Below are 24,572 nucleotides of genomic sequence, written 5' to 3' on the forward strand. Positions count from 1 at the left end.
GCCTAGGTCTTGCAGAGCCTAAAGTGAGAGAGTTATTAACCAAATAGGTTCACTCTATAAGTTGGCCAAGTCAAATTGGATGGTTTGATCAATAGGAGTTGGCAATTCCTTAGAACCCATCCAATCTGCTGATTTGAAATCCAACAGATTGGCGACTCTGCTGGGGAAGAATAATTAAGACTCTGCTATGGGAGAGAACTCAAAAGAAAGAAATAATTTATGTCCTCTATGAAAGAGGTGGCGACTCTGTAAAAAAGGAAAATTAAATGAAAAAGATCAGTAGCATTCAATATGTTTCAATATCCATATTTTTATGGAGAAGCATCTTCAGAAAAATATGCACAGTGGCAACCACAGCCACAAAGAGGCAGGAATATTCCAAGAAGTTTTAAGCCATTGGATTTCGGTAACATCCTTGAGTATCCATATACATTTCCCTGTGAGTTGAAGATCTGTATGCCGAGGTTCCATGGAGATGAAAGGGAATCACCAATTGGGCATCTAAAATCATTTTATTTTTTTATTGAGACCTTCAAAATCTACTCAGAAGAAACGATCATGAAATGGTTTGTGCTAACATTGGAGGATGTTGCGGAGCAGTCGTTCAGCTTGTTACCCCCACAAAGTATCTCATCATGGGAAGAACTTGAGTGGTGGTTCATGGAAGAATCGTATGGTGTAATCAAGGACAACACTTCAGTCACTAGCCCTTCAATTGGTTCTCCATACCAAAATCAGATTCAATCGGATTATGATTGTGGCTTGCACAAAATGATACTTCTTCTTCCTATAGACTTCCCTAATACAAATGACATTCAATCCTTACAGCAGTATGTTGTTCTCATGATTGCTCCTTTTACATATAAGAATGACTCCCTATAAGTACATAAATCAAAAGGCATATATGAAAGGACACACCCTTTCATACATAGAAGGGAGTTACAGACAATTGCATTCCAAAGGACACACCCTTTGGTTTAACAAATAATTTACAAATTAAAACCCTACAAATACTAAATGATGCTTCAATAATGTGAGCTTTATTCTCCACCTTGATAAAATTCCTCAGCAAATATTCATTATCTTCTCATTACTTTCTGCACACAAGATAAGCCAATCAGATTCCTTGATTTGAAAATAAAAAGTATTCCACTTTAGATTTTAGTTTGAAAATACTTGTTTAAAATAATTCATCAAAACCAAAGTATTTCCCTTTAAAAATATTTTGCAAACATAGCATCCGTTCATATAAAATAATACCTTACCCTAAAATATATATTCAAGGCACTTTATTCAGGATAAATACACATAAAATTTATCTTTAATGCACTTTCAAATAATAACGTAAAGCAAAGAATATACTTCCCTTTTATGAAATTCATGAGTTAATATTCCGACCATACGATAAGAACGTATTTTCCCCTTGTAGTCTGAGTTATACATTTAATTCTGATTTTTTATTCTGCACCCCACCATGTGTTTGCTTCTGGTTCGATCGTGGATCACCTTGGGCAATACGCGGTTTTACCATCTCAGCTCCGTCGGACCCACCTCAACTTTAACTTTTCCTTATCGCTGATCTGCGGTGGATATTCATCGTGCATCTCTTCATAGCGGATCAGCGACAGTCGTTAGATCTTTTCCAACCTGCTTGCACGTTATCTCCTTCGAATTGCTTCCTTAGTGTGCCCCACCACTCGGTCACCATGTCGCGGTGAATAAACATCGCACATCTTCCGATCGCGGTATAGTAACCACCGTCGGATCGACTCAGTCGACCGTCCGATCTTCCTTATCTGCTCGGCCTTTAACCTTGCTTGAGCGGCTCTCTCTTCTCTTTATCCATTTGTGCCGCGTGTTACTCTTTGGTTCGCCTGCGGATCCACCTACCCACCACTTGGACCTGGGTTCTTCTTTTGTGCTCGGCCACGTGGCACAACCTGATTGGCTCCGAAGTCCCTACCCTGCCACCTTAGCATGGTCTCACTAATCGTCAGAATGAAGCTCTGCCTTGTCGCCAAGTCGCGATGGATATTCATTGAGCGGTTTCCCATCGCGGTGTAGCGACAACCGTTAGATCTTTTCGCTCGACTGTCAGATCTGCCTGACTTGCTTGATCTTTAGCTTCCATCCTCGCCAGTCTGTCGCAAAACTCTGGGTGCCTCGAGATGCGCATCCGCATGCGTGGGGTCCACTGGGTTCAGCCTTCTTCACGCCAAAAGCCATTTGTCTTTCGACAGTTATCATACGGGCCGCTTTGGATTTAAGTGTTCAAAGAGCCTATCCCACAAACAATGTGGGATAAAGGCTTTCCCTCTTTTGACGCAGCTCCATGTTCTTCAGTTATGCTCCTGCAAAACGATTTACTTACATCCAACTGAAAAGCTTTGAATTTAGATTCGCCTTTAGAAAACATATCAAATAATCTCATATGAATCTGAAATTCGAAACGTAGGTCTTGAGATAGACATGAAATGCAAAGGAATAGTTAATTTGACCTGAAGTGTTGAGATGGAAAAGAATTATGGTTTGAAAAGGTATACCTGGCTTGATTTTGGAATTTGTGAAACATATACACAACTCGAGCTGACCTCTTGATGGATGCATCAGACCTGGTCTCTGCAAATTAGAATTGAACAATTATAGATGTTACACATGATTGAGCATAGAAATCTGCTTTTTGGCATAAATCTGGAACTCTAAAATTTGAAAATTTTAGGGCTCCAACAAGCCTCATCATAGAGTTGTTTGATCCAATGTATTTTCTTACCCAACATTTGTAGCATGTTGTTGGGAGATTGGACAACACAAGGTATCCAAAATATATGTTCAAACCGCGTCTCAATCAACATACCTGCAACTCTACAATTCTTTGCATTGTCCGTTATTACTTGGACAACATTTTGAGGTCCCACATCCTGAATGCATTGTATAAGGATGTTAGCAATAAATTGTGCATCCTTCACCCGTCCCTCACAATCCACATCTTTCAAAAACATTGCCCCTTTAGGGCACACTGCAATTACATTAATTAATGGCCCATTTTTGGTATCCTTCCATCCATTAGAAATGATGGACACCCTTGTTTGTTTCCATGAATTTCTAATGGGAGCCAATGCATATTCTATGCTTTTTACCTCCTTTTCTAGTAAGGTGCTATGCACTTTCTCATAACTTGGCCTTGTGTACCCTTGTGGAGCCTCATTTACTTTTCTCAACATATCCTGCCAATATGGTCATCGTACCACATTAAATGACAAACCGTTTGCATATAGAGATCTTGCAATGGATTGATCTGCAATCTCTCTAGCATCATTCTTAAATGCTCTCTCTAATGGTCCTTTGGTTCTCTTCACAATAACAGGTTCTTCATCAATTCTGCCCAAGAATGGGTGACTCTCTACCATGATATCATGAAAATTACTATGAGATTGAGAAGTAGGGGCCCTCTTTGATCTAGTTCCTCTTTCTCTCAATAATGGATGGTTTGAGGCACGAGCAATTCTTGCATCTGCTTCCCCTTTCTCTCTAATAAATCCTACTATATGTTGAGGTGGTAATCCATTACCATCCTTTGCTGGACATGGTTTGATTCCTTGTTGGGGAATGGCACAAAAATGGGCTTTGACATGGCTGTAGAAGCTAGCATATTTCACATTACAAAAATTGCATATCCAATTAAATGTTCCACTTCCTTTTGCTTGGTCGTTTATTTTTACATATTTCCACAAATGTCAATTTGGGTTGGTTTTGAAGTTCCGTTGAGGAATAGAGCTAGCAGTCATTGCCATTATGCTATCTACAACAAGTTAAAAAATGATAATTAAAAATTAATATTAAACAATAAATTATAAATGTTAAATATTTAATAATTTCATTTTCACTTTTAATTAAATTTAAATATTTAACATTTATTATTATATAAATATAAATCATTAAATAATAAAATTATATTTCAAAATTAAATTCCAACTTCCTAAACAAACAAATAAACCTAAACCATAAATGATAAAAATCTAAACTTATTATAATAAACAAATAAAATAAACAAACAAATAAAAAAATAAATATAAATTCTAAAACTGTAGTTTGGAACAAAATTTGAGAACAAAACAAATTAATTCGAAATTAAATCCTACCTACGACTTGCCGTGGCCCGTGTCCCGTGACCCATTGCTTAACCTGCTTGTGTTGTCGCTCTGCTTGCTTTGCGCTCAAGAACTTGTGTCGTGCTCTTTTGTGCTGCGTATTTTTCTTCCTTGTGTGCTCCTCCTACGTCGTTTCTTGCCTGCTTCTCCTGCATTGTGCTCTTTCCTAGGTTGTGCGTGCTTCTCCTTGCATTCTTTTCCGCCGCACAAGAGAATTAGAAACCAAATAAAATTGTTTTGATTTTAGTCTTAGGGTTTACATAGTGTATTAGACCTGTTTTCATTCCAAAAAGTGAAAAAAAAACCCTCAAAATCCGCGTCAATGTTGATTCGTTAAAAAAATGTGATGGAATTGCCACGTCATTCCAGATCCGTCTGGATTCGTGGTTGAAAATGTGGATGCGTTTCAAGGGGTAAATGCAGGAACCCTGTCCGATTCCATAGGGATTGCAGCATGATTTAAATTTTGAAACGTTCCATACTTGGACGAATCGGTAACTTAGGATTTTGATCCAAAATCTGTTTAATTGTATATGATTTGACATTTCATGATTACCAACTTCATCCAAAATTGAATGATGTCAGGTTTTGTTTGGGCTTTTAAATGCACTCCAGTTTGATTTGCTACAGACCAATTATTTTTCCTACTTCAAAAAACATAATCTTCTAAAAAATAAATGTGTTCTCAACTTTATGGACTTTTGTGTCTTAGTATAGTTTAATGAAAAACTCATGAATTTCTGTGCATTACATATAATTTTTTAGTTATTTTTAAGAGGTATGTGGTTTAATTAAATTTCAAAGTTCTAATTTTTCTTTTCAGAACTATTTTTATTTTTAAAATCCCAAACTTCCATACCCTTAAACCTTTGATTTATACTCGTAACAATGATTTTCTCCTTCAAATAGTTTGAAATTACCATGTTATCTTTCTGAGTAACATTTGTGAATAACTAATGTCTATAAAAATTAACTTATGTTTCTTACATTTTCATTCCCTTGACTTATCTGTTAAGCCATGGGATCTGATAAATAATTATTGAATTTCACAGATAATGTTGAATGCATTTGCATGTATGAATATTCATAAGAACGGTTATATTTAACATGTTTAATGTTAGGGATACTTTGTCTGAAGGGTATTTATATCTGCTTTCTACCTATTTCTGGTACGTCTTTGCAATTTTGTAATTGTCTCAAGCAAGTAATAAACTAACAGTTTGTTTTCTTTTTTCTCTGCAGCATTTAAAAAAAATGAAAAGATTGAACATTCCACCATCAAAACATGTGTACATGGCACTTATCAACGTCTATGTGAACCATGACAAAATTTCTAAGGCAAAAGAGGTACCGATTTCATAGTCATCACATGTTTGAATTTTGATTTGCGTTGCAAAATACTTTCAGTATTGCATAGAGACACTAACAGCCATCAATGGACCTAGATTTTACATTTATATACGAGTGAAATAATATTGTAAGAAATCTGTTAATATTCAAAATAATTTCTTGAGGCTGCAATGATTTATGTTGAGGTGTGATTGGGGAGTAAGTTAATCTACTATGCTATCTATATCACGTGCAATTAAAATGGTAGAAAATAGTAAAGACATATTCAGATTGAATTAATATGTTGGTACTAGCGAATTGTAGCTTAAATCCAAGTTGGTAGACATGCATGGACTTTCATCGTATACTTATCCTGTTGTTTTGAAAAAGCACAATGTTTATTTTCCTTACAAAGTATTTGATTGGTTCCTAATAGAAAATCAGAAACTTTGAATATCTCAAACTAGATCATATGTAATTAGCAGGAATAATTTTTTATAATGATATTGTAGATAGTATAAAATGCAACAGAAATGTGTCTTCATAAGCAGTGGAAGGAGTAATTTTGTAGCTGCATGTTAGGTAGTTCCACAATTGGTGCATTGCATATATATGCCTCTTTACAAGCACATTTTATCAATTTGTGCCTTAAATGAAAGACTTACAAGTTGCTGTCATGCATTACAAGAGTGATTATATAAACATCTTCAAATATTGGAAAGCTATGAAAATTTCTTATTTTCATTCGATTAGAAGGCTAGGCGACTTCAAAATGGTTTCTACTTTGGCTGGATGAGTTCTTAGGCCCCCCACCTTCTACAACCGTGTCATACATAGACTAGTTATTGATGGACAAAGGGTAAAATTCCACATGTTTCACCAAAAAAATTCACTATTCCACATGGTCATTTTGTCTAACAGTTTCAGACTTATGTGAACGATAAGTTTTCTTTTTGCAGGTTTGTATATGTTTCATTTCTTAATGATAGTGCAGAATATATGAGAAATGAAATCTAAAAACAATACATTCATTTGAAATTGAAACATATAATGAACAAACTGCAGTTACAGTGACATTTCAGTCATACATCAACTACAGAAAATTACAGAATTAGATAATTATGTTCTGACCTCTTTTTGAGATATCTGTTGACCTTTCGTTTACATGAATAGGTAGCACTTGATAACAGAAGTTATGGTAGAATCAACTTGGCCTATGCTGGAGCTGTGTACAATCTTTATTTTTCATACGCGAGCATAAACAATGTTCACATGTCACTCAGCTCATCAAAATACCTTGTCCAATATGCACAGAAAGCACAGGAAACCTCAATCGCTAATTACAGTCATAGTCAGCTCTGCTACAAATGGCATGAAAATCTTGGATAAATTGTTTGCCAAAAATCTGTATTTACTCCCTGAAAATACTCCCTGAAAATACTGCAGATAATGATAGCTATTGGTCAGGAAATGACCACGTCCCAGTGGGAATGCCTCGATTCCTTTCACGGCACCACCTGGAGGTAATCGCCCAACCTTTATGACTTCACACACCCCACAATAAGCACATATATTCTGTCATCCAGCTTTCCAGCTGTTCAATCAGCCACCAATACATTCACCTATGGTCAATAAAGCACCCATGACCTGTCAAGTGATTTAATCATGTGGAAATTAGAAAGTTAATCACCCAATATAAACCCTCAAACTTTGATCTAATCTTCTGCAATAAACCAGCTCGAGCCCCTCAATCTTCACGCCATGCTTGGTAAGCCACAGCCAGTATAAGAGAATGTCATGTGAAATCTATGCCACAATAGCATATTAATTCCACACCAATATTGCCAATAAGGAGTCAACCTGCGGATGGATGATTTATGCATAATATGAACTCTCTTTTACCTCAAGCCAAGCACATATAAATTCCCTGATAAATGTGAATAACTGTCAGTGGCAAAAAAGTCCTTTATTGCCAGGCGGAAAAATATGGAGGCATTGTGGGGTGAGAGTTATGCTACGGTTTGCAAGGCTGGCTTGCGTTGCCTGCCGACAGGCAGAGCCTCCCTCCTAAATCATGGTGGCAGTTTAGGGCGTGGCGGCATAAGTGCTTTCAGGAGGTCTTGGCTCCAACTTGCCAAAGATAGCGATGTATCTCGTGCTGGGTGTGGGGTTTCGGGAAAATCCGACATTTGGGACACTGCTCGGGACGCGGGTTTAAAGATTACCAAGCTTATGACTGGCAACATCCCCAGTGGCTGGGATAGGGTAGGTAAATGCAACTCGGGTAAGACTATCCCCCACTGGCTTCCGATTGTAGATAGTCCCACTATTCATTTGGGAGCAGAAATTGTGGAAGAAGTAATGGGTAATGAAAAATATTTTTCTGAAATGGGTCTTATTGGGAGATTCAGGGGCTTCTGGCCCGGTTTGCCAGATCTCCACAAATGGATTACTTCACACTGGAAACCCATCCTTGATGGGAACATCCATATATAGCCAGGGGCCTGGGGCTTCTTTGTGATGGTTTTTGACAGTGTTGCAGATCGAAATCGGATCCTTGTTGAGAACAAATGGTGCTGGGAAGATAAATATTTACTACTGCTGAAACCGTGGCACCCGTCCTTTAACCCTACAACATAATCCTTTGACTGTGTTCCTTTGTGGGTTAGACTCCCATATTTGCCTCTACAGTTCTGGTTTGAATCTTGCTTTGAGAACATTGGTGATTCCTTGGGTAAATTCTTGGGAGTGGATGTGGGTATTCATCACACTTCCTTTGCCCGCATCCTGGTTGAGATGGATTTGAGAAAGGGACTTCTAGTGGATCTTAATCTGAAACTTGGTGAAGGTAACTGGCTGCAAGTTATTGATTACGAGGGCATCCCTTTCAGATGCCGACAATGCTTCCCGACGGGTCATCTTGCTGCTAGTTGTGAGATGGAAAAATCAACCAAGTAGGGCACCTGGGTGGTGGAATGAGATAGTAACAATGTCTCCCCGCAAGAGGCAGATTGTGCCACACCTTTGGGAGCTGATACCCCCCCTCTTCTGTCTGAATCTGAGCCTGGGGTTTTGACCAAACCCAGTGTAGATGCTGGATGTACGAGTGTCACAACTGAAGAGGTCAGCAGTGTTAGGATTTCGTCATGCCCAAAATCAGATTGTGACGGGAAGAAGGAGAATGAGCAACGGGCTCTTGTGAGTCGGCAGGAGACTAGTTCGGATGCATCCAAGAAGGCGACACAAGGGGCGAGGATTCCGGAGGAGGGCTGGAGAGAGATGAAAAATAAAAAAGACAAAAGAGGCATGGAGAATATCCCTCCTAATATCCCTCCCTGTTCTAATGTTAAGGGCAGATTAAAATTGCAGTGTAATGATAGACCTATTCATGGGTCGTACACATATCATGGGGAGGGGGTTCCCTTGTTGGTAACCCCTACTGGTTCGGGCCAGGTAAAACCCGATACTGAATAAAATGAGAAACATTTACCGATCGAAAAAAAAGAAAAAAAAGAAATTCCTTTATCGCCCAGCCATGATTCATATGAATATATGATTTATTTCAAATGGCTTAATTCCTTATTCTTATCACACAACTCTGCCAACTTGATTCTAGCACCCAAATGCAATTTTTATCCTTTAATTCTGAAAATTGGCTTAGGAATAAGACATCACAATTTTAATAACCAATAAAGCTCAATTTGAATTCTGAAGTGAACCCACCAATGGATGGAGTTAGGGCTGTCAAAAAGATTCTCAAGAACATAACAAGTCAAGGATGCCAAAATCACTTTCCTTCATCTGCTATTAAAGCCTGAGCAGAATCCTCTAGAAGAATATGATTTAACCTTCTATGAAGCTTCTAGAAGAAATACTTTATTTAATAAAGTGACTTTATAAGATTATTGTATTTCTTTATAATCTCCCTCCTTAGCCTATGGGAATAAAAATAGGGTTGGGAACTTTGCTAGATGATCACTTGGAAAATCGGGACATTACAGAAAGTCACACTAATTCTTGTTGAGAAACGTTGTATTCTTTTTCAAAACTTGCAAAATCTGTCTCAAATAGATTAGATGCTCATCATAAGTTTACATGATTGTTGTGCTAAAAACGAATCAATCATCTTGTACTTAAATGACACAAGCATTGTTGTACTTTATTTATCAACCACATGAAAGTTCAAGAGCATTACACAAACCAAAAGGAAGCAGAAGACATTCATACATAAATGACAAATCGCCTTGTTTTGATTGTTGTTTTTCATAAATCCTCATACTTTATTCTCTCTTGATGATACCCAGATTTGAAATTCAACCTTTGAAATACCTAAAGTATTGTTGTTCATTGAACAAGTCATGAATCCTCATAAGAGAGCACTTGCTCTTGATGGCTATCTTACTCAAGATCCTATAATTAAGATAGTTTGGTAATGTCCCCTTCTCAGGCCTAGTTAGCAATTGAAAACATTAGCTTATTCCTGAATTCTGGTAGGCTATTCAGTGGTGTCAAAGGGGTCTCCAATGTTTTTGGAGAGATTGGTTTTGACTTTTCTTGGCATTTGATGGCAGTTTTGAGCTCAATTGGTATCCAAAATTGCAATGACACTTTCGGAAGTGTTTTTGGCCTCTTGGGTTGTTCTCCATGCTTCTTGGAGAGCATGCCTATTTTTAGTACATTCCCGTTTTAGCATTCAACATTATTCATCAGCTTTGGTTACCTCATGATGTGATTAGTTTTGGTTTCTGGTGCCTTGGCGGTGCTTTTTGCAATTTGATTAGGAATATTTAAAATATGTACTAAGTTCTAATGTTAATGTTTTATTATTTTATTTAAGTGTTATATTTTGTAAAGTAATGTTATGTCCCCTCAAGCGGATGCCTAGGGAAGGGGAACTTGATCATAAGTTGATTTTAAATTCTCAAAAAGGGAATTAGAAGGAAAATGAACTATTTTGAATTTAAAATTGCTCTTTTCCCCCTCAACTCTATAGAAGGAGGTCAAGGGCTCTTATTGTGTAGAAGAGTACACACAAAATGATGCTGTCGGATTGAATTGGAGAGAATTCTTCCAAGGGTTGATTGAGGACGATAACCCTCATCGGATCATTGGTTTTAGTCTGAGAGATGGTCCCTCGCTGGATAGAGTGATTTCACAGAGGAATCACCTTTGTTTTCATAGTTTTTGCAGTTTGGGGTTTCTTAAAAACGGAGATTTCCAAGGTTTTTTGATATAGATCCTTTGGGGTTTGTTTGAAGATTGTTTCCTGTGAATTTTTGGTGAACGATTTTTGGTATTTTTAAATTGGGTTGTGCAGGCCATAGCACTTACATGAACTTGGGTTGTACCACATGTGTGAATCAGATAGTGCTGAAACCAGTTTGAAAAGCAAAAGGGCTGTTTTGATTGGTTATTTCTTTGTTGGGCGACTGCATATTAGGTGTTTTTGGTGACTTCTGGTCAGGGATTAATTTGTTAAATGGGCTGGTTTGCCATGGTGTGAGGTTTTAGGGTTGGATTGTTTAGCCTTTAAAGAGGCATGCTGCTGGCCACTATCATTGACAACATATTGCAGGGTGGATAATTATATTTTGGTGAAGTTATGAATTTGATTAATTTCCTAAATCGTCTGTACGCTTTACCCTAGCTGTACCATTGGAGGACATTGCTGGTTTGCTATGGCATGAGGTTTCAGGATTGGGTCGCTTGGGTTCGACGATAGTTTCCAGCCCCCAAAGAGGTGTCTAGCTGGCCATTATTATTGACAAATTGCAGAATGGGAAATTATATTTTGGTGAAGTTATGAATTTCAAGGCAAAATCACTGCTGCTTGCCCAACGCCATTTTGCTGTCATGATAGAAAAAGTCTTTCAGAATTCCCGAGCTTCCTTTGTTTGTGAATTGGAGGTTAATTGGTTGTCTTCTGGAAAGATGTGGTGCCAACTAATGTCTTGGGAAGGTGATTTACAATTTTATACATGTTTGGCGATTGATGTTGAGGGTTATTTGTGCTGTTTGGGACTACAATAGTCTGTTATTAGCCCTGTCAATATTCTAATCTGTTAACCAGTCCACTAGCAGTTGATACCTTGCATTTTATCTCCTCTGGGTGTTAGTGGGTGTTTCCTATGCCACTTTTATAGTTGGGAGGCAACCTTTTGTGGATTGGTGAGTTCGATTGTCAATGCAGTCATACCCTGCATTCAGCCACAGCAGACCTGCAGTTATGTTCCATCTAGTTTGAAACATAATTAATTGGGCCAGGTGAGTCGTAGGTGTCATCTAGTTAGAAAGAATTAGAAATTAAATTGACTTGTGAACAAGAATTAAAAAGAGTATCAACTTTTTCTTCTATATTTGAATCTTGGTATGAAATAGTTTGATTGGTTCAGCTTTATCATTGGCTTCATTGCTAACCAAACCTAACTCTCTTCACCACTGAAGGCGTACTTGCCAATTGAAACATGCAGTGAGTTTTTTAAACATTTACTTGCCAGGATACTCGCTGAGTATCTGGCAAAAACTTGGCAATATTTTGGTGAGCTTTTGCCAGATAATTGGAGAGTCCATAGCAAAAATGTTCCCCTACAGCCCCTGAATTCTTGGGTTTTTCTCAGATCTAACACCTTGTGTAGCTTGCCTAGGTTTTGGGGGAAAATTTAAGTTGTTCTAAAAGCTTATTAAGAGCTTTTTAAGGGGAATTAAATATTTGAATTTTTAAAAGTGCCCTAATTCCCTCCAATCTCTATAAATTGGGTTTTGGCTCCCATTTCTTTATAGAGAGTTTGCACACTTACAAAGATGTTAGAATGAGCTTTGCAGTTCTTCCTAGAGTTGTTGAGGATGAAAAAGCTCTTTTTACTTTTCTAGATTGGGCGGTGAAAGATCCATCCTAGCTGGCTCAGTATTTTTATTCATGAGATACTCTTGGTTTGCAATTTTTTTAGTGATTTTGGTTTCAAATATGAAAATATATATGGTGTTCTGATCTGGGTTTTTGGGTTTGTTTGTGTGATGTGGATTCATATTTATTGTTAGTCAGTGTTGGTGAGATTTTGGATGGTTTTGCAGAGTTTACGATTCTGGTCGTACACCTCCATGATAGTTGGTTGACCCTCCTTTTTGATCACACCTTCTAGGGCATCCATCATATGTTTTGGCTATCTTTTGTAATTTTTTTGGGTGCTGGGTGAACAGGTTGGACATTTTGTGTGAAGGTCATCAGCCAAGTATAATTTTCTAGAAGAGATCACCCCTGTTGTGCTGGCTGCCCATATTGAATATCCCATGTGTGGCATTCAAGGAGTCCTCTCTGGTTTTTAGGAGTGTATATTTGCATTTTAATTTCAGGCGATCAAGTGCAAAGGCAGATTTGTTGTTGGTGCAAGGAGTTTGGAATCTTCACTAGTCATTCCAATGCTTTGTTAATGCCCAGCTAGCTTCAGCAGGTTCATTTGGGAACTTCTGAGCATATATCAGACCTTATTGGTGTGGTTTCTAGGTATTAAGAAGCTGTCATGCAAATCTGAGCAGCTTGGAGGCTCACTTTATTGTTAGAGTTGCTCCCACTTTGCTATTGCTGCCGGAAAGCCTATCTTTATCAACGAAAGGCATGTAGTAATGCATATAATGACTCTCATAAAATCTGCAGTTGTAACAGACCTACAAATGATTTCATTTAACCGCCTAACTGAGATATTTCATTGATCAATGACTGAAATTAGTTGATATTGATGTTTGTTATTGCTATTTCAATTTGGGTTTATGTTAATGTTGTTTTTTCAAGCTATGTATTGTGCTATGAATGAATAAAGAAATCAGATAAATCTTATTTGCAAGCATTTTGAGTTGTTTTGGTGATTTATTTTGTGTGGCAAAAAACTAGTCTCAAAAAACAAAAAAAATTAGGGGTATCCATTATAGTTGTATCAGAGCTGGTGATCTTGCGAGCTTGTTGTTTCGAGCTAACCCTTGTTGCAAGTTCAACAATTGTTAACAGTTTCAGTGCCTTCATATCTCTTTGTATGTCAGTGATTAGCACCTGCATATCCATTTCACTGCCATTTTCAGTTTGACATTGGCTAGAACAGAGTTGAAAAGATGTCTACAACTGAAAAGTTTGTGTTTGAGTTGGTGGAAGATCTCTTTAATCTAATGAAGGACCTAGACATTAAAAGGGAGTATCTAAAGGTAGTGACAAGACCCAAACATATGAAGTCAAATATGCAAGAAGATGAGCAAAAGAATTTGCATCAGAGAATTCAGGAGGATCCTGAAACTGCAATAAATGAACAAATTAGCAAAAATGATCTTAGAAGAGAAGAAATTTGTTTCCTATGCAAGGAACTTTGGGAAAGTGATCACCAATGCAAGGACAAAGTAGGAATGTTGAAGGAGGAGGTAGTGGTTTCCACTACTCAAGAGATAGTTGAAAAGAAGATGGAACAAGAAGATTCAAGTGATGCATGCGCAAGTGAATAAGAGTGCATGAGTCTTCATGATAATGCAGAGCTTGGTGGGTATGCTGATTGGGAGTTTTTTAAATCACCAACTATGGATAAGATACGAGAAGATAAAGGTTTGAATGTATTTGATGTTGAGGATAAAATTCTTAATAAAAAAGAATGTCATAATGCCCTTCCTGAGTTTTCAACTAAAAATAATACTAAGATGGAGAGTATTGAAATTGCAAAATCAACAATTAGTGATGAGTACATCGATCATTTTGATGATGAAAGATCAGAATATAGTTGGGAAATACCCAAGAAAGATGTGAACCCAATTGATTTTCAGACCACAAATGTTGAAAGAAGTGTAGTTGATGAGAGGGCTGATTGTAGTTTGTGATCAATGCATGATGCAGATCAGCATATATTGAAGAAATCAGCCATCCACGGTGAATTAATTGAGCCTTCAATTCCAAATCAAAATCAAATATTCATAAGACCACGGGATCCAGGTTTCTTGCTATCAAAAGTCATGATGAACATGTTAATGAAGATTCTTTGCTCAAGCATAGAGCTGTCCCATCTTCATCTCAGAAAACATGCAAGGTAAAAGTTTGAGTTGAAGCTATTTTTGAAAAGCATGCCACTGAAAACAAATCAGAAAATTTGTTGTTTGGTGCTGATTGGAAACAGGGATCTAAAGAACTACAAAATTTGAATAATTAAGTATTGGATTCCCAAGAGAAGATTGTGAAAGCTTCATCCAGATCTGATAGCACAAACAGTTTCAGTTAAGAACTCCAATAGAAGGCTCATATTGAAGAGAGACAAAAAGGAATTCGGGATAGAGTCACTCTTCCTAGTTTGCAAACTATCAAAAAAGAAATGGAATCAACAAAATCAAATTACTTGCAATTGTTGCTGATAGGGATCATGCTCTTAAGTTTGCAAAAGGGACTTCGGATGCATGCCAAGAGAAGGAGAATGAGGTTGATGAGCTTTGCTATGATCTCAGCTTGTCTCACTACTCTCTTTACCAAACTGAAATCAATCATCAATTGCCTCCATAATCAAGGAGCAAGTGATAAATGCACGATTTATGGAGTTCAAGCAACTAGTTGAGGGCATTGATGAGCTTCAACAGGATTCTCATTTGCAGTCAAGTTGTCCACAAAATCATGAAGATGAATTCAACCAGGATGCATATCCACATAATGGCTTCAACACTACAAGTACCATGGAGGCTCAAAATGTTGCTTGCATTGGGAGAGAGGTTTGAGAGTGTTCGATCTTGGAGCTAAAAAATAGTTTTCATCATAATAGTAAGTTTCAAAATTTGAACCAGAATGCCATTGAACTGAACTTTGCATTTTTAGGTATTCCACAAAATTATGTGATGGAAAACTACTTCGAAGGCAATGGCAACCTATCTCTGCCAATGGAAAACTATCACACCCAAATGGTGACTGGAACTTTGACCAGTGCCAATAATGTTTTAAAGTGTCAGGAATTAAAAGAGCAACTATCTGCTCGCTTATTTTAAGGACAAAAAATAACATATGCATCGACAATCAGGAAACTAGAAAGAAAATATTCAAATGATTATCTTATTTCTGCATTATGTAGAAAGATAATTAGATTTATTTGATTGCAATCTCTATTCAGACCAGTCCGGCCTGATCCTTTGCATGCCGTTCCTTCGTCACTTTCTCCAGGAATTAAAGGCACAAACTTCTCTTGTGTTTTTGTTTTGCTAGGCATCTCTATGTTTTCAACCCAATCAGTCTTGTTTTTTACCGAGTTGTCTCCTTTGTCTTCCCACTCGATTTGTCTCCCTCTCTTCCCTTCTGCCCACTTCTTGCTAGGCGTTGTCCTTTTGCCACTTCTTTTCTGAAATCAATGTTACTTTCCACCTTTCCCACATCAAACAAGCACCCGCTTGCATCTTTTAATCCGTCCCCTTCTAATCTTCCTTCTTGTCATCCCTATGCAACCATTGCACACATGTCATGTTTTTCCTGCCCACACCATTTCCAAAACGTCCATAACTGCCATAAAACAAAATCTTGCAAAAGGAACCGATTGGAGATGAGGGATCCAAGATCTCCTTGCAACAAACATGCCCAAAAAGATTTCTTCCAACCTAGGCAACCTATCCAAAAGAGATAGGTGAAAAAGAATCTGACGCTAGATAACTCAGCAAGCCTGAAAGATGCCGTTCAGGACTGTGCTCAAATCTGATTGGTTTGTTGCAAACTTGAATCTTTGACAGCGAAAATTTGTTTGAAGTTTTTTGACAATTTTGAGGTTTTATACTTTTTTGGTGTTTTATGCTTGAGATTTGGAAACCAAAATGAAATATAATTGCAATGCAGGTTAGAACTAATACCAAAATAGGAATTTAGAGATGACTGATTTATTGACAGCAAATTATCAAACATCTAAAAGCAGATATAGAAATATCAGAAGCCAGAATTGGCCTACCACTAGTCCAATGCTTGCTTGAAGGGCTGCTTTATTAGCTGAAATGAGTCCAGATGCTGCTACAGGAGCTACCAATGTGTACTAACTACTCCAAAGAGTTTTATTCCTCTAACTAATAATTACTATAAACAAATCTAGCACAAATAGATCAATCTGATGCTATTTCCTTCAGGTCCCCAAGAGACTTCACCAAATTTGGTCAATTTTCCCCACTGATTTGCTCATATCTCTCTCCAATGACCTCAAATCCCTGAAAGAATGATTTCAATATTTATTCCTACTGCTGACAATGATATTTGCACAAAAAATCCAAAGGTAAACCCTCCAATTTATTTTCTATGATTTCTCAGGCATGATAAATGATACGGCTGGCCTAGGGAGCAGTACGGTTGGCATAAATGCTCTTTTCCTTGCTGCAATAACTGATCTAAATGCTCAGATCTCTCCTTCCCTGTCAAACTTGCAATTCTGATCCACATAACTGAATGAATCGACCCTCAAATTGGTCTGAAACTTATCTTTTTGAGTGCTGAAGTGAAATTATTGGTTGGGGTATCGTCCAACCTGCCTGAACCAAGGGTTTTCGTCCTTAATTTGGGCCTCCAAGCTGCTGTATCCGCAATGGCAGACTGTTGCAGAGAAATTTGAAATAAAATAATCACCAACGAATGCCAAAGAATTCCACGTACAAGTCGTTATGTCTCCCAATTGCCCTAATTCGAACCCTAATAGCATCTTTTGAGATCCCATTGGAATTTTTAATTCCTCCAAGGGTACGTACAACATGAGGGGTCCATTAGTCATTAAAGTGGGGCCACATTTTAATAATTTGATGCTTAGGAATATGTGCCATGGGGTATTATTCATAAAGTGTTATTAAAACACCTTTAAGTATTACACATTACAAGTACCAAAGTCATAAAATGACTAAGTACCAAAGTATTACAAGTACCTTTAAGTATTACACATGGCTGCCTATGCATTTAATCTGAAGTGGTATGTGCAAAGGTTTGACAGAGTTACACCTATAGAGGATCCTGAGGTGAAAGAAGGATTTGTGAATGAATTGACAAAAGTATGCTCCTACAGAGGCTAGTCGAATTCGTACTCAATGGACAAAATTTGCCACTCTATGGTGATATTCAGAGCCAACAAAGATAGATCTAGAGATTATGTCATGAGAGGACCCCAAGTTGTGGTGGACTATGCATGGGCCTAAATCTTTGACAATTACTCTAGCCATTCGTTTGCTGTCCTAGGTTTCTAGTTCTTTTGTTGCTGAGAGGAATTGGCCTTTTTACAACTTTATCCTCTCCATTAAGAGTAACGGGCTTACTTCTAGGAGGGTAATGTGGCGTTACATAGTGCGTTGCTTCTCATTGACCGCAACACATCTACCTACAAGGAGAGTCCAACAACTAGATGGGATGTAGAGCCAAAAGCACCATCATAGATTGATTATGATGCTACACAAATGGGGCTGATTGGTATTGGCATAGATGAGTTTGAACATGTGGGGTCCAATAGTTCAAATGATGAGAACATTGAGGAGTTTGGCGAGGAGCTTGGGGATGATTAGACTCTACTTGTAGAGTTTAGATTTCTAGTATTTACTATTTAGTATTTTGTTTTTGAAGTTTGAAGTTTGAACATTGTTGAATCTTGACAACTTGATCAATTGATTGTAATTTTGATGAACATAGGATTGTGATTAATATTATTATGAAATGAATTTTTTTGAAAATTCTCGTTCCAATGTCTATATTTGACATTTTGGCATTTGTCATTTGAATACTAGGCTCTACTTATTATGTTATACATCTTTATCTTTTTAAAACTAATTTTTCAAGTACTATATGTATTATGTCAGTGCTGCTGCCTCGTCGGCCCCTTGCTGCTGACCCCTGCCGCCCCCCTACCATTTCCAAACTTAGGATCCAAGTACCCCCTGTCCTTGAAAAGCGTCCCCCTATCCCTCCGTCTCCACGTCCCCAAACTTCGTGGAACTTTGCTAAAAATGCATAGATCCACTCAAACAATCCATCAAGTCATACATCCTTGGAATTGGAATCTATATCTGATAGTAATCTTCTAAATGGCTTTTGTAACTAAGAAATTTTGTAAGCGGTAGGATGTTTAGTTCTCTTAAGTATTAGTTTATCCACCATGTTAGTAGCCCCAATATTATTAGTACTATCACTATCTATAATAAGTTTGCAACACTTACCTTTAGCATTGCACTTTGGTTTGAATAAAGCTCTTTTTTGTACCGATTCTTGACTCTCCTTCGGTGGCTTCAACAACACTCTTGTGAACAGCTAAGACTCTCTTGTATCAGGTTCCTCATTGTGACGAGAAGGTGTTCCCACACTTTCTTGGTCTGCTTGCACAATCTGATTGCTTCTTTCAGGCCTTGTACACTCTTCTTGTAGGAACGCAGGACACTCGCAACTTTTATGACTAGCATACTAGTTGTACTTAAAACACTTACTAGAGAAACCTCTTCCTCTTCCTTGATGACCACCTCTTCCAGATGGTTTGTTTACTGCTACGGTGTCAAATTAGATCATAGAGTAAACAAAATGGAAGTACACAAATATTATTCATGAAGTAATTCACAGAACATAAACATAATTCACAATATGGCCAAAATGATATATCTTTATTCCATTAGGCAAAATGAATGTACAATAATCAATACTGCTGGGTTCCCTTACAACATAGCACAAATACTACTTGGTGGTTGGCGGAGATACCAATCGTCGCCAATTACAAACTAACCCCTATAGGAACCCCACATGGCCAATTAACTTAACAAAACAAGTTTTATTCTTATATCGGTGAATTACCGCCAACATCAGCCCCCCCAAAAAGAACTCTTCCAAAAAACAAAACAAAATGAGGCTTATTCGACTAGATACTACTGAGGATGAGGAGGATGAGGAGGATGAGAAGACGTCCCTGGAGTAGTGGACGATGCCAAGAATTGCTGGTGAAGGTGTTGAAGCTGCTCCGTATGGAGCTGTAGGTCACCCTCGACAACCAGTTGGTGCTCTCGAGTTGTCTTCACCATGTACACTGCCTCCATTAAGTCTTTGTCTTTCTGCTCCACTTGTCTTGTAAGAACAACCACCCTATCCTCCATTTCCTTCACCTTGGCGCTGTGCTCAGCCACAAGGGTCTTCTGGAGTGCCATTGCCTCCTCCAGTTCAGCTCGTAGTTCCTTCTCAATGGCTGCAAGCTCTATTCGTTTGTCCAATTCCTTTTGGATGAGTGCCACCTCTGACTTGACAGCTTCTTGCTCTGCCTAGGCCCTACGCATCTGGAAAAAGATTTCTCGGAAGGAACTCTCCATGCCTTGAAGCGTGGGCCCAAGTACTCCAAGTCTTTGCATGATGTGTGTCTGGCGCCAAGTCTCCACCATCTCCTGAGTTTCGGCTGTTGACTAGCCATGTTGAGTGAAGTGTCGCACAAACTCCTCCTAGCACCCAATCCTCCTGAAATCAGGAGCTTCTCTGCCTCTAGTACTGCACCTATGCAACTCTGCAATCCCCCATGCAATGTCTGTAAACTTATCCAACTCTGCCAGGGACCTCCGAATGGACCCCACAGGATCTTGTGGGTTTGGTCTGGACACCTGTATGCTGGACTCTGTGCCAATCATCCCTACCTCTCCCAGATGGGTGCTCCCGTCCTCAATTTTGATAATTGTATTTGTGTTTTCTCTTTGACTTTCCTCCTTGCTAGGAGGCTACCTGACTTCTCCAGCAACTTCATCTTCTATCTAGCCATCGTACGTGGTGAAGGGGGTGGAGGTGCATGTGGCGCTACAACAAATATGCCTAGCCAACTATCTAAGGAAGCGTCCATGTCCTTCCTTTGTCTCTTGCCCTCCTTAACGACAACCTCCTTTTCGGGAGTAGGGACATCTCGTACCACTCTATTGGTTGGATCCAGTACCACTCTTCCAACCATGGAGGTATCCTGGCATACTACTTCCTTGGCTATAGGGGTATCCTGGCGTATCGCTGCCTCGGCTATAGGGATTTCCTGACGTACAACTCATTCGGCCGTAGAGATACTGGCATATCACTCCTTCAGTCGTAGGAGTGTCTTGGCATACCACTTCCCTTATCACAAGTGCAACTTTCTGCAGAAATGACACCACATGGTGTCGTACTTGTCGTGTGTGTATGGACCCTTCAGGTACCTCTGAAATAACATGCCTATGGGAGTGGCTTCTCCCAAAGTCGTAGCTACTCTGAGTGACTCCGGGGGTACCAAGTGAGTCGAAGAAGGTAACTTGGCTGCTACAAATTGTACCCTTGCTGTAATTCTTTCCGTTGTTGGGGTGGGTGTTACTTCTTTTTGTGGTGGCCGTACTTCCTCCTTGGCTTCCAACCGCTCCTCTTCTTCTCCTCTCATGTGTGGCCCTTCCACCTCCTCTACCTCTACCTCCTCAGAGTCGACGCTATGGGGTGCCACTCTCGAACCCTCATCCCCACTTCTACTCTCCATCTCTTCTTCTTCCACATCTGCCTCGTCTAAACTCTTCTCTTCTTCCATGCTGGGTTCATTGTTCTGTTTTCTTTTCTTCTTGGCAGGCTGGCCACCTTCACTCCCAGGTGTGTCCCAATGAACCCAGTAGTACATTGGTGGTTTGTTTGGCTCAATCCTACTTAGAGGCTGAAGCTTACCCCATTTTTCAGATGGTACCTACGTATGCACTACTTCCAGGAAGAAACCGATGGCATGGTGGCACATATAAAATGTTTTGTGCTCCAGTGACAAGAAATCTTGAATCCGGTCCAAGAGTAGTTGAGACCAGTTATAAACCTTACTGTTGCGGATGCCATTCATGAGCTCTATCATCCAAACAACAATGTCAGATGCTCGGCTTGCTCTAGTGAGCCTACTTTTGACTAGGTCCATCAAATACCGCCAGTCAAGATTGGCGATGAAGGTACATTTCAACCCCTTGCCGTTACTGCTACTCCATAGGCTCTTCCATCCCGCTGGTGTCAAGTCACTGCAATAGACCAGCTTCAGCAAAATTTCCTTCCTTTCCTTCTTTAGTTTGCTTGCCAACTTTGTGGCTGATTCCCCTCTGTTTGGAATGTCGAGCACCTGCCAAAAGTCATGCGTTTTGAATGATACTGTGACTGCACAACCCTGGTATTGCACAATGGACCTCTAGCACGGGAATTATACCTTGCTACAAGGGTTCAGAGAATTGGCTCAAATTCTTTTATGTTGAACAGGACCATTTGAATGGCATGGTCGACTTCAGCTTTCCTGAGTGAATTCTTCAACTCGTGGTCTGGTGGAGTCTCATTCTACCAATTACGACATTCACTCCCTGTTATGCTTTCAAATGGCAGGGTGTCCATGATTACCTTCTCCTTCTCATCACGCTCGCGTTGCACTTTTGGTCGTATTTTAATCTTTTTGCTGCTACTCTTCTCCACCATTTTGGTTGCCCGCCTGTCACATGGGTGACCCATATTCTATCTCCAACAACGACACCAAAATTTTTACCGCTACGGTGTCAAATTAGATTACAGAGTAAACAAAATGGACGTACACAGATATTATTCATGAAGTAATTCATAGAGCATAAACAAAATTCACAATATGGCCAGAATGATATATCTTTATTGCATCAAGCAAAATGGATGTACAATAATCAATACCGTCGGGTTCCCTTACGACATAGCGTAAATAGTACTCGATGGTTAGCGGAGATACCAACCGTCACCAACTGCCAATTAAACCCTACGGGAACCCCACATGGCCAATTAACTTAACAAGTTTTATTCTTATGTCGGACAATTACCGCCAACATGGTCTTCCTCTGTTTTGATAACCTCCTCTTTCAAAATTGATTGGTCTAGTGGAACTACTAGTCCCGTCATCTTGATGATACTGCTGGCCTCGACTAGCACGCTGTCCTCTCCCTCTATAGCCTCTTCCTCAACCTTTTTCTTGCTGATTCTGCTTCCTCATAAGCTTCTCTTCTACTTTGAAAGCAAATTGATAGGCTTCCTCAAGTGATATAGGGGACACTTAACTCAATTCTTCTTGCCAATTGAGCCTTTAGTTTGGCAACCGTTCTATCCCAAGAAGATACCTTTTCCTTTTTTTTTCGCGTTTCTGACTGAACATAATCCCATGACATAGCAGTGTGGCCTTTGAGCCTTGTATAGAAAAACTTGACTCCTCTCATTTGTGCTACTCCATACCCAATGTACTTGTCAAGATCATTGATCCATTCAATGAGTTCCTCTCTATTGAAGTGTCCTGAATAGGTAGGAACCTCTATCTTTAGTTTGGTCCCAACACCCAAGACTACTTTTATCAATCTTTCTTCAACTCCTTCTGGTTTTGGTTGAACATCATCAATAGCTTGGGGTTCCTCTTCTTCCTCAACTACATTAACATCGTCGGCTACTACTCCTCTCCTTTATGCTAAGTTGAACGATAAGTGTAAAGAAGGTGAAATTTTAACGCATAAGAATCAAAATCTTCCTAGTAGAGTGTGTATTTCCACTCTTCTATTTTAACGAAGCCTTGAGTGTAATTTTGAGAAGGGAAACCTACCTCCTTCCTAGTGCATGGTAATTTTCCGCTCAATCTTTTTGATGAATTTTCAAGACGAAATCTTCCTTGTGCACCTCAAAATTCTGCACCTTCCTTCTAGGTTGCGTTTTCTACTCTCCTCTTTTGAGTGCTTGAAAGCTGATTACAGATCTTAATGAATGCAAACCTTCCTACTATATGCCGATTTTCCACTCCTTCCTAGTCGTGTTCGAATTTCCACCTTTTATTTGCAAGTTAAAACCTGAGCGCTTCATGTTAATCAACAATTATTCAAAATGCAAAATCGCATGGGGGAGAAGGAAATCAGTGCTAAAACGTGAAGAATTAGACTTGAAAGATCCTAAGATCAGGCCCTAATTTACAGTCCTTCAACTCAGAGCAGAGCAAAAATAATTTGATCTAAGTGTGAATTGAACTGTGTTGTGGATAAAGTGCTTTGACACTTATTTATATGTCTCCTTGATAGTTTTCCTCAGCCAACTTGAGAATTGCAAAGGGAAATGTATAATTGAATGCCTAAAGACCAACCTTAATTATGTCCTTGAACACACACCAAGATGTGCTCAGCCTTGTTCTTAAACATTTCAAAATCCACCTAAGGTGAAAAAGACCTAAGTCTGCCATTCTGAAGAAGAAGATTTAATTTCTTTTAAAGGCAAAAATCAAATCCTGCAATGATTCCAGCCAACCTATTGGGAATTCAATTAATTCATTTTTAAATGATCAAATGTGCAAGTTGGCATGATCGTTTGGGATTAGAATTCAAGGGTAAGGGATGGTATAAAACAAGTATCAAATTCATTTATTCAGGTATCACTTCAATTCAATTCAAGGCAAATAACATAAGAGCAGATCTAAGCGAATTCAAGGAGCAGATTGCAGAGGTTAATTACAACATATTACAGACCTGAGACAAATTCATTTGCAATCATTTGGGGTGGATTTAATCAGAAAATTAGACCTGATTTATGGCAAATTTTCCAGCTAAGGCACCCTGATTTGACCGAGTTTTATTCATGGTTTAATCAGATTTCAAGTTAGAAAACTCATTTCTAGACTAGAAAAGGTTTTTGTAAGTGAATATGGTGAAATATTATTTCTGGTGTTTCGATTCATATTATGTTTCCTTTTCAGGTTTGATGCAAGGTGACATGATAAATTAACCATAAGAAGAAGCTCAAGGATGATGGTCAAGTCATACAAGAAGGTGGCAAGGATGGATTACTACACAAGAATTGCTCTACAAGCATCAAGGTCTTGAACATGAGGAAATGCACTTCATTTCATCAGGATCCATGAATTCAAGGATGCAACATCAAAGGGATCAAAATCACGAGGAAGAACTCAAAGCATTACAACCTCTACAAGGATTGATCTTCAATGCTCAAGACTGAGGGCTAGGAAGTAGGAGACTTGAAGGGAAAATCTCATAAGATTACAAGGATTCAAAGCATTACAATATCAAGGTCAAGATAGAGACTGTTTCAAGCATGAAGAAGATTGCACAGGGGGGAAGTCAACACATACATCTCATATCAAGGCTAACATTCCAACATCAAAAGGG

General features: G+C 38.8%; 1 protein-coding gene across 1 annotated transcript in view; it reads left to right on the forward strand.

Moving 5' to 3' along the window:
• Positions 1-24,572, forward strand: part of LOC131041666 (pentatricopeptide repeat-containing protein At4g21880, mitochondrial) — a 243,876-nt gene that overhangs the window by 190,739 nt on the left and 28,565 nt on the right. The window contains exon 10 of the mRNA XM_057974816.2: positions 5,391-5,495. Coding sequence (XP_057830799.2) covers positions 5,391-5,495 — 105 coding nt within the window. The remainder of the gene's footprint in view (positions 1-5,390; positions 5,496-24,572) is intronic.

The sequence above is a fragment of the Cryptomeria japonica genome, chromosome 4, assembly GCF_030272615.1.
Source record: "Cryptomeria japonica chromosome 4, Sugi_1.0, whole genome shotgun sequence".
Lineage (NCBI taxonomy): Eukaryota > Viridiplantae > Streptophyta > Pinopsida > Cupressales > Cupressaceae > Cryptomeria > Cryptomeria japonica.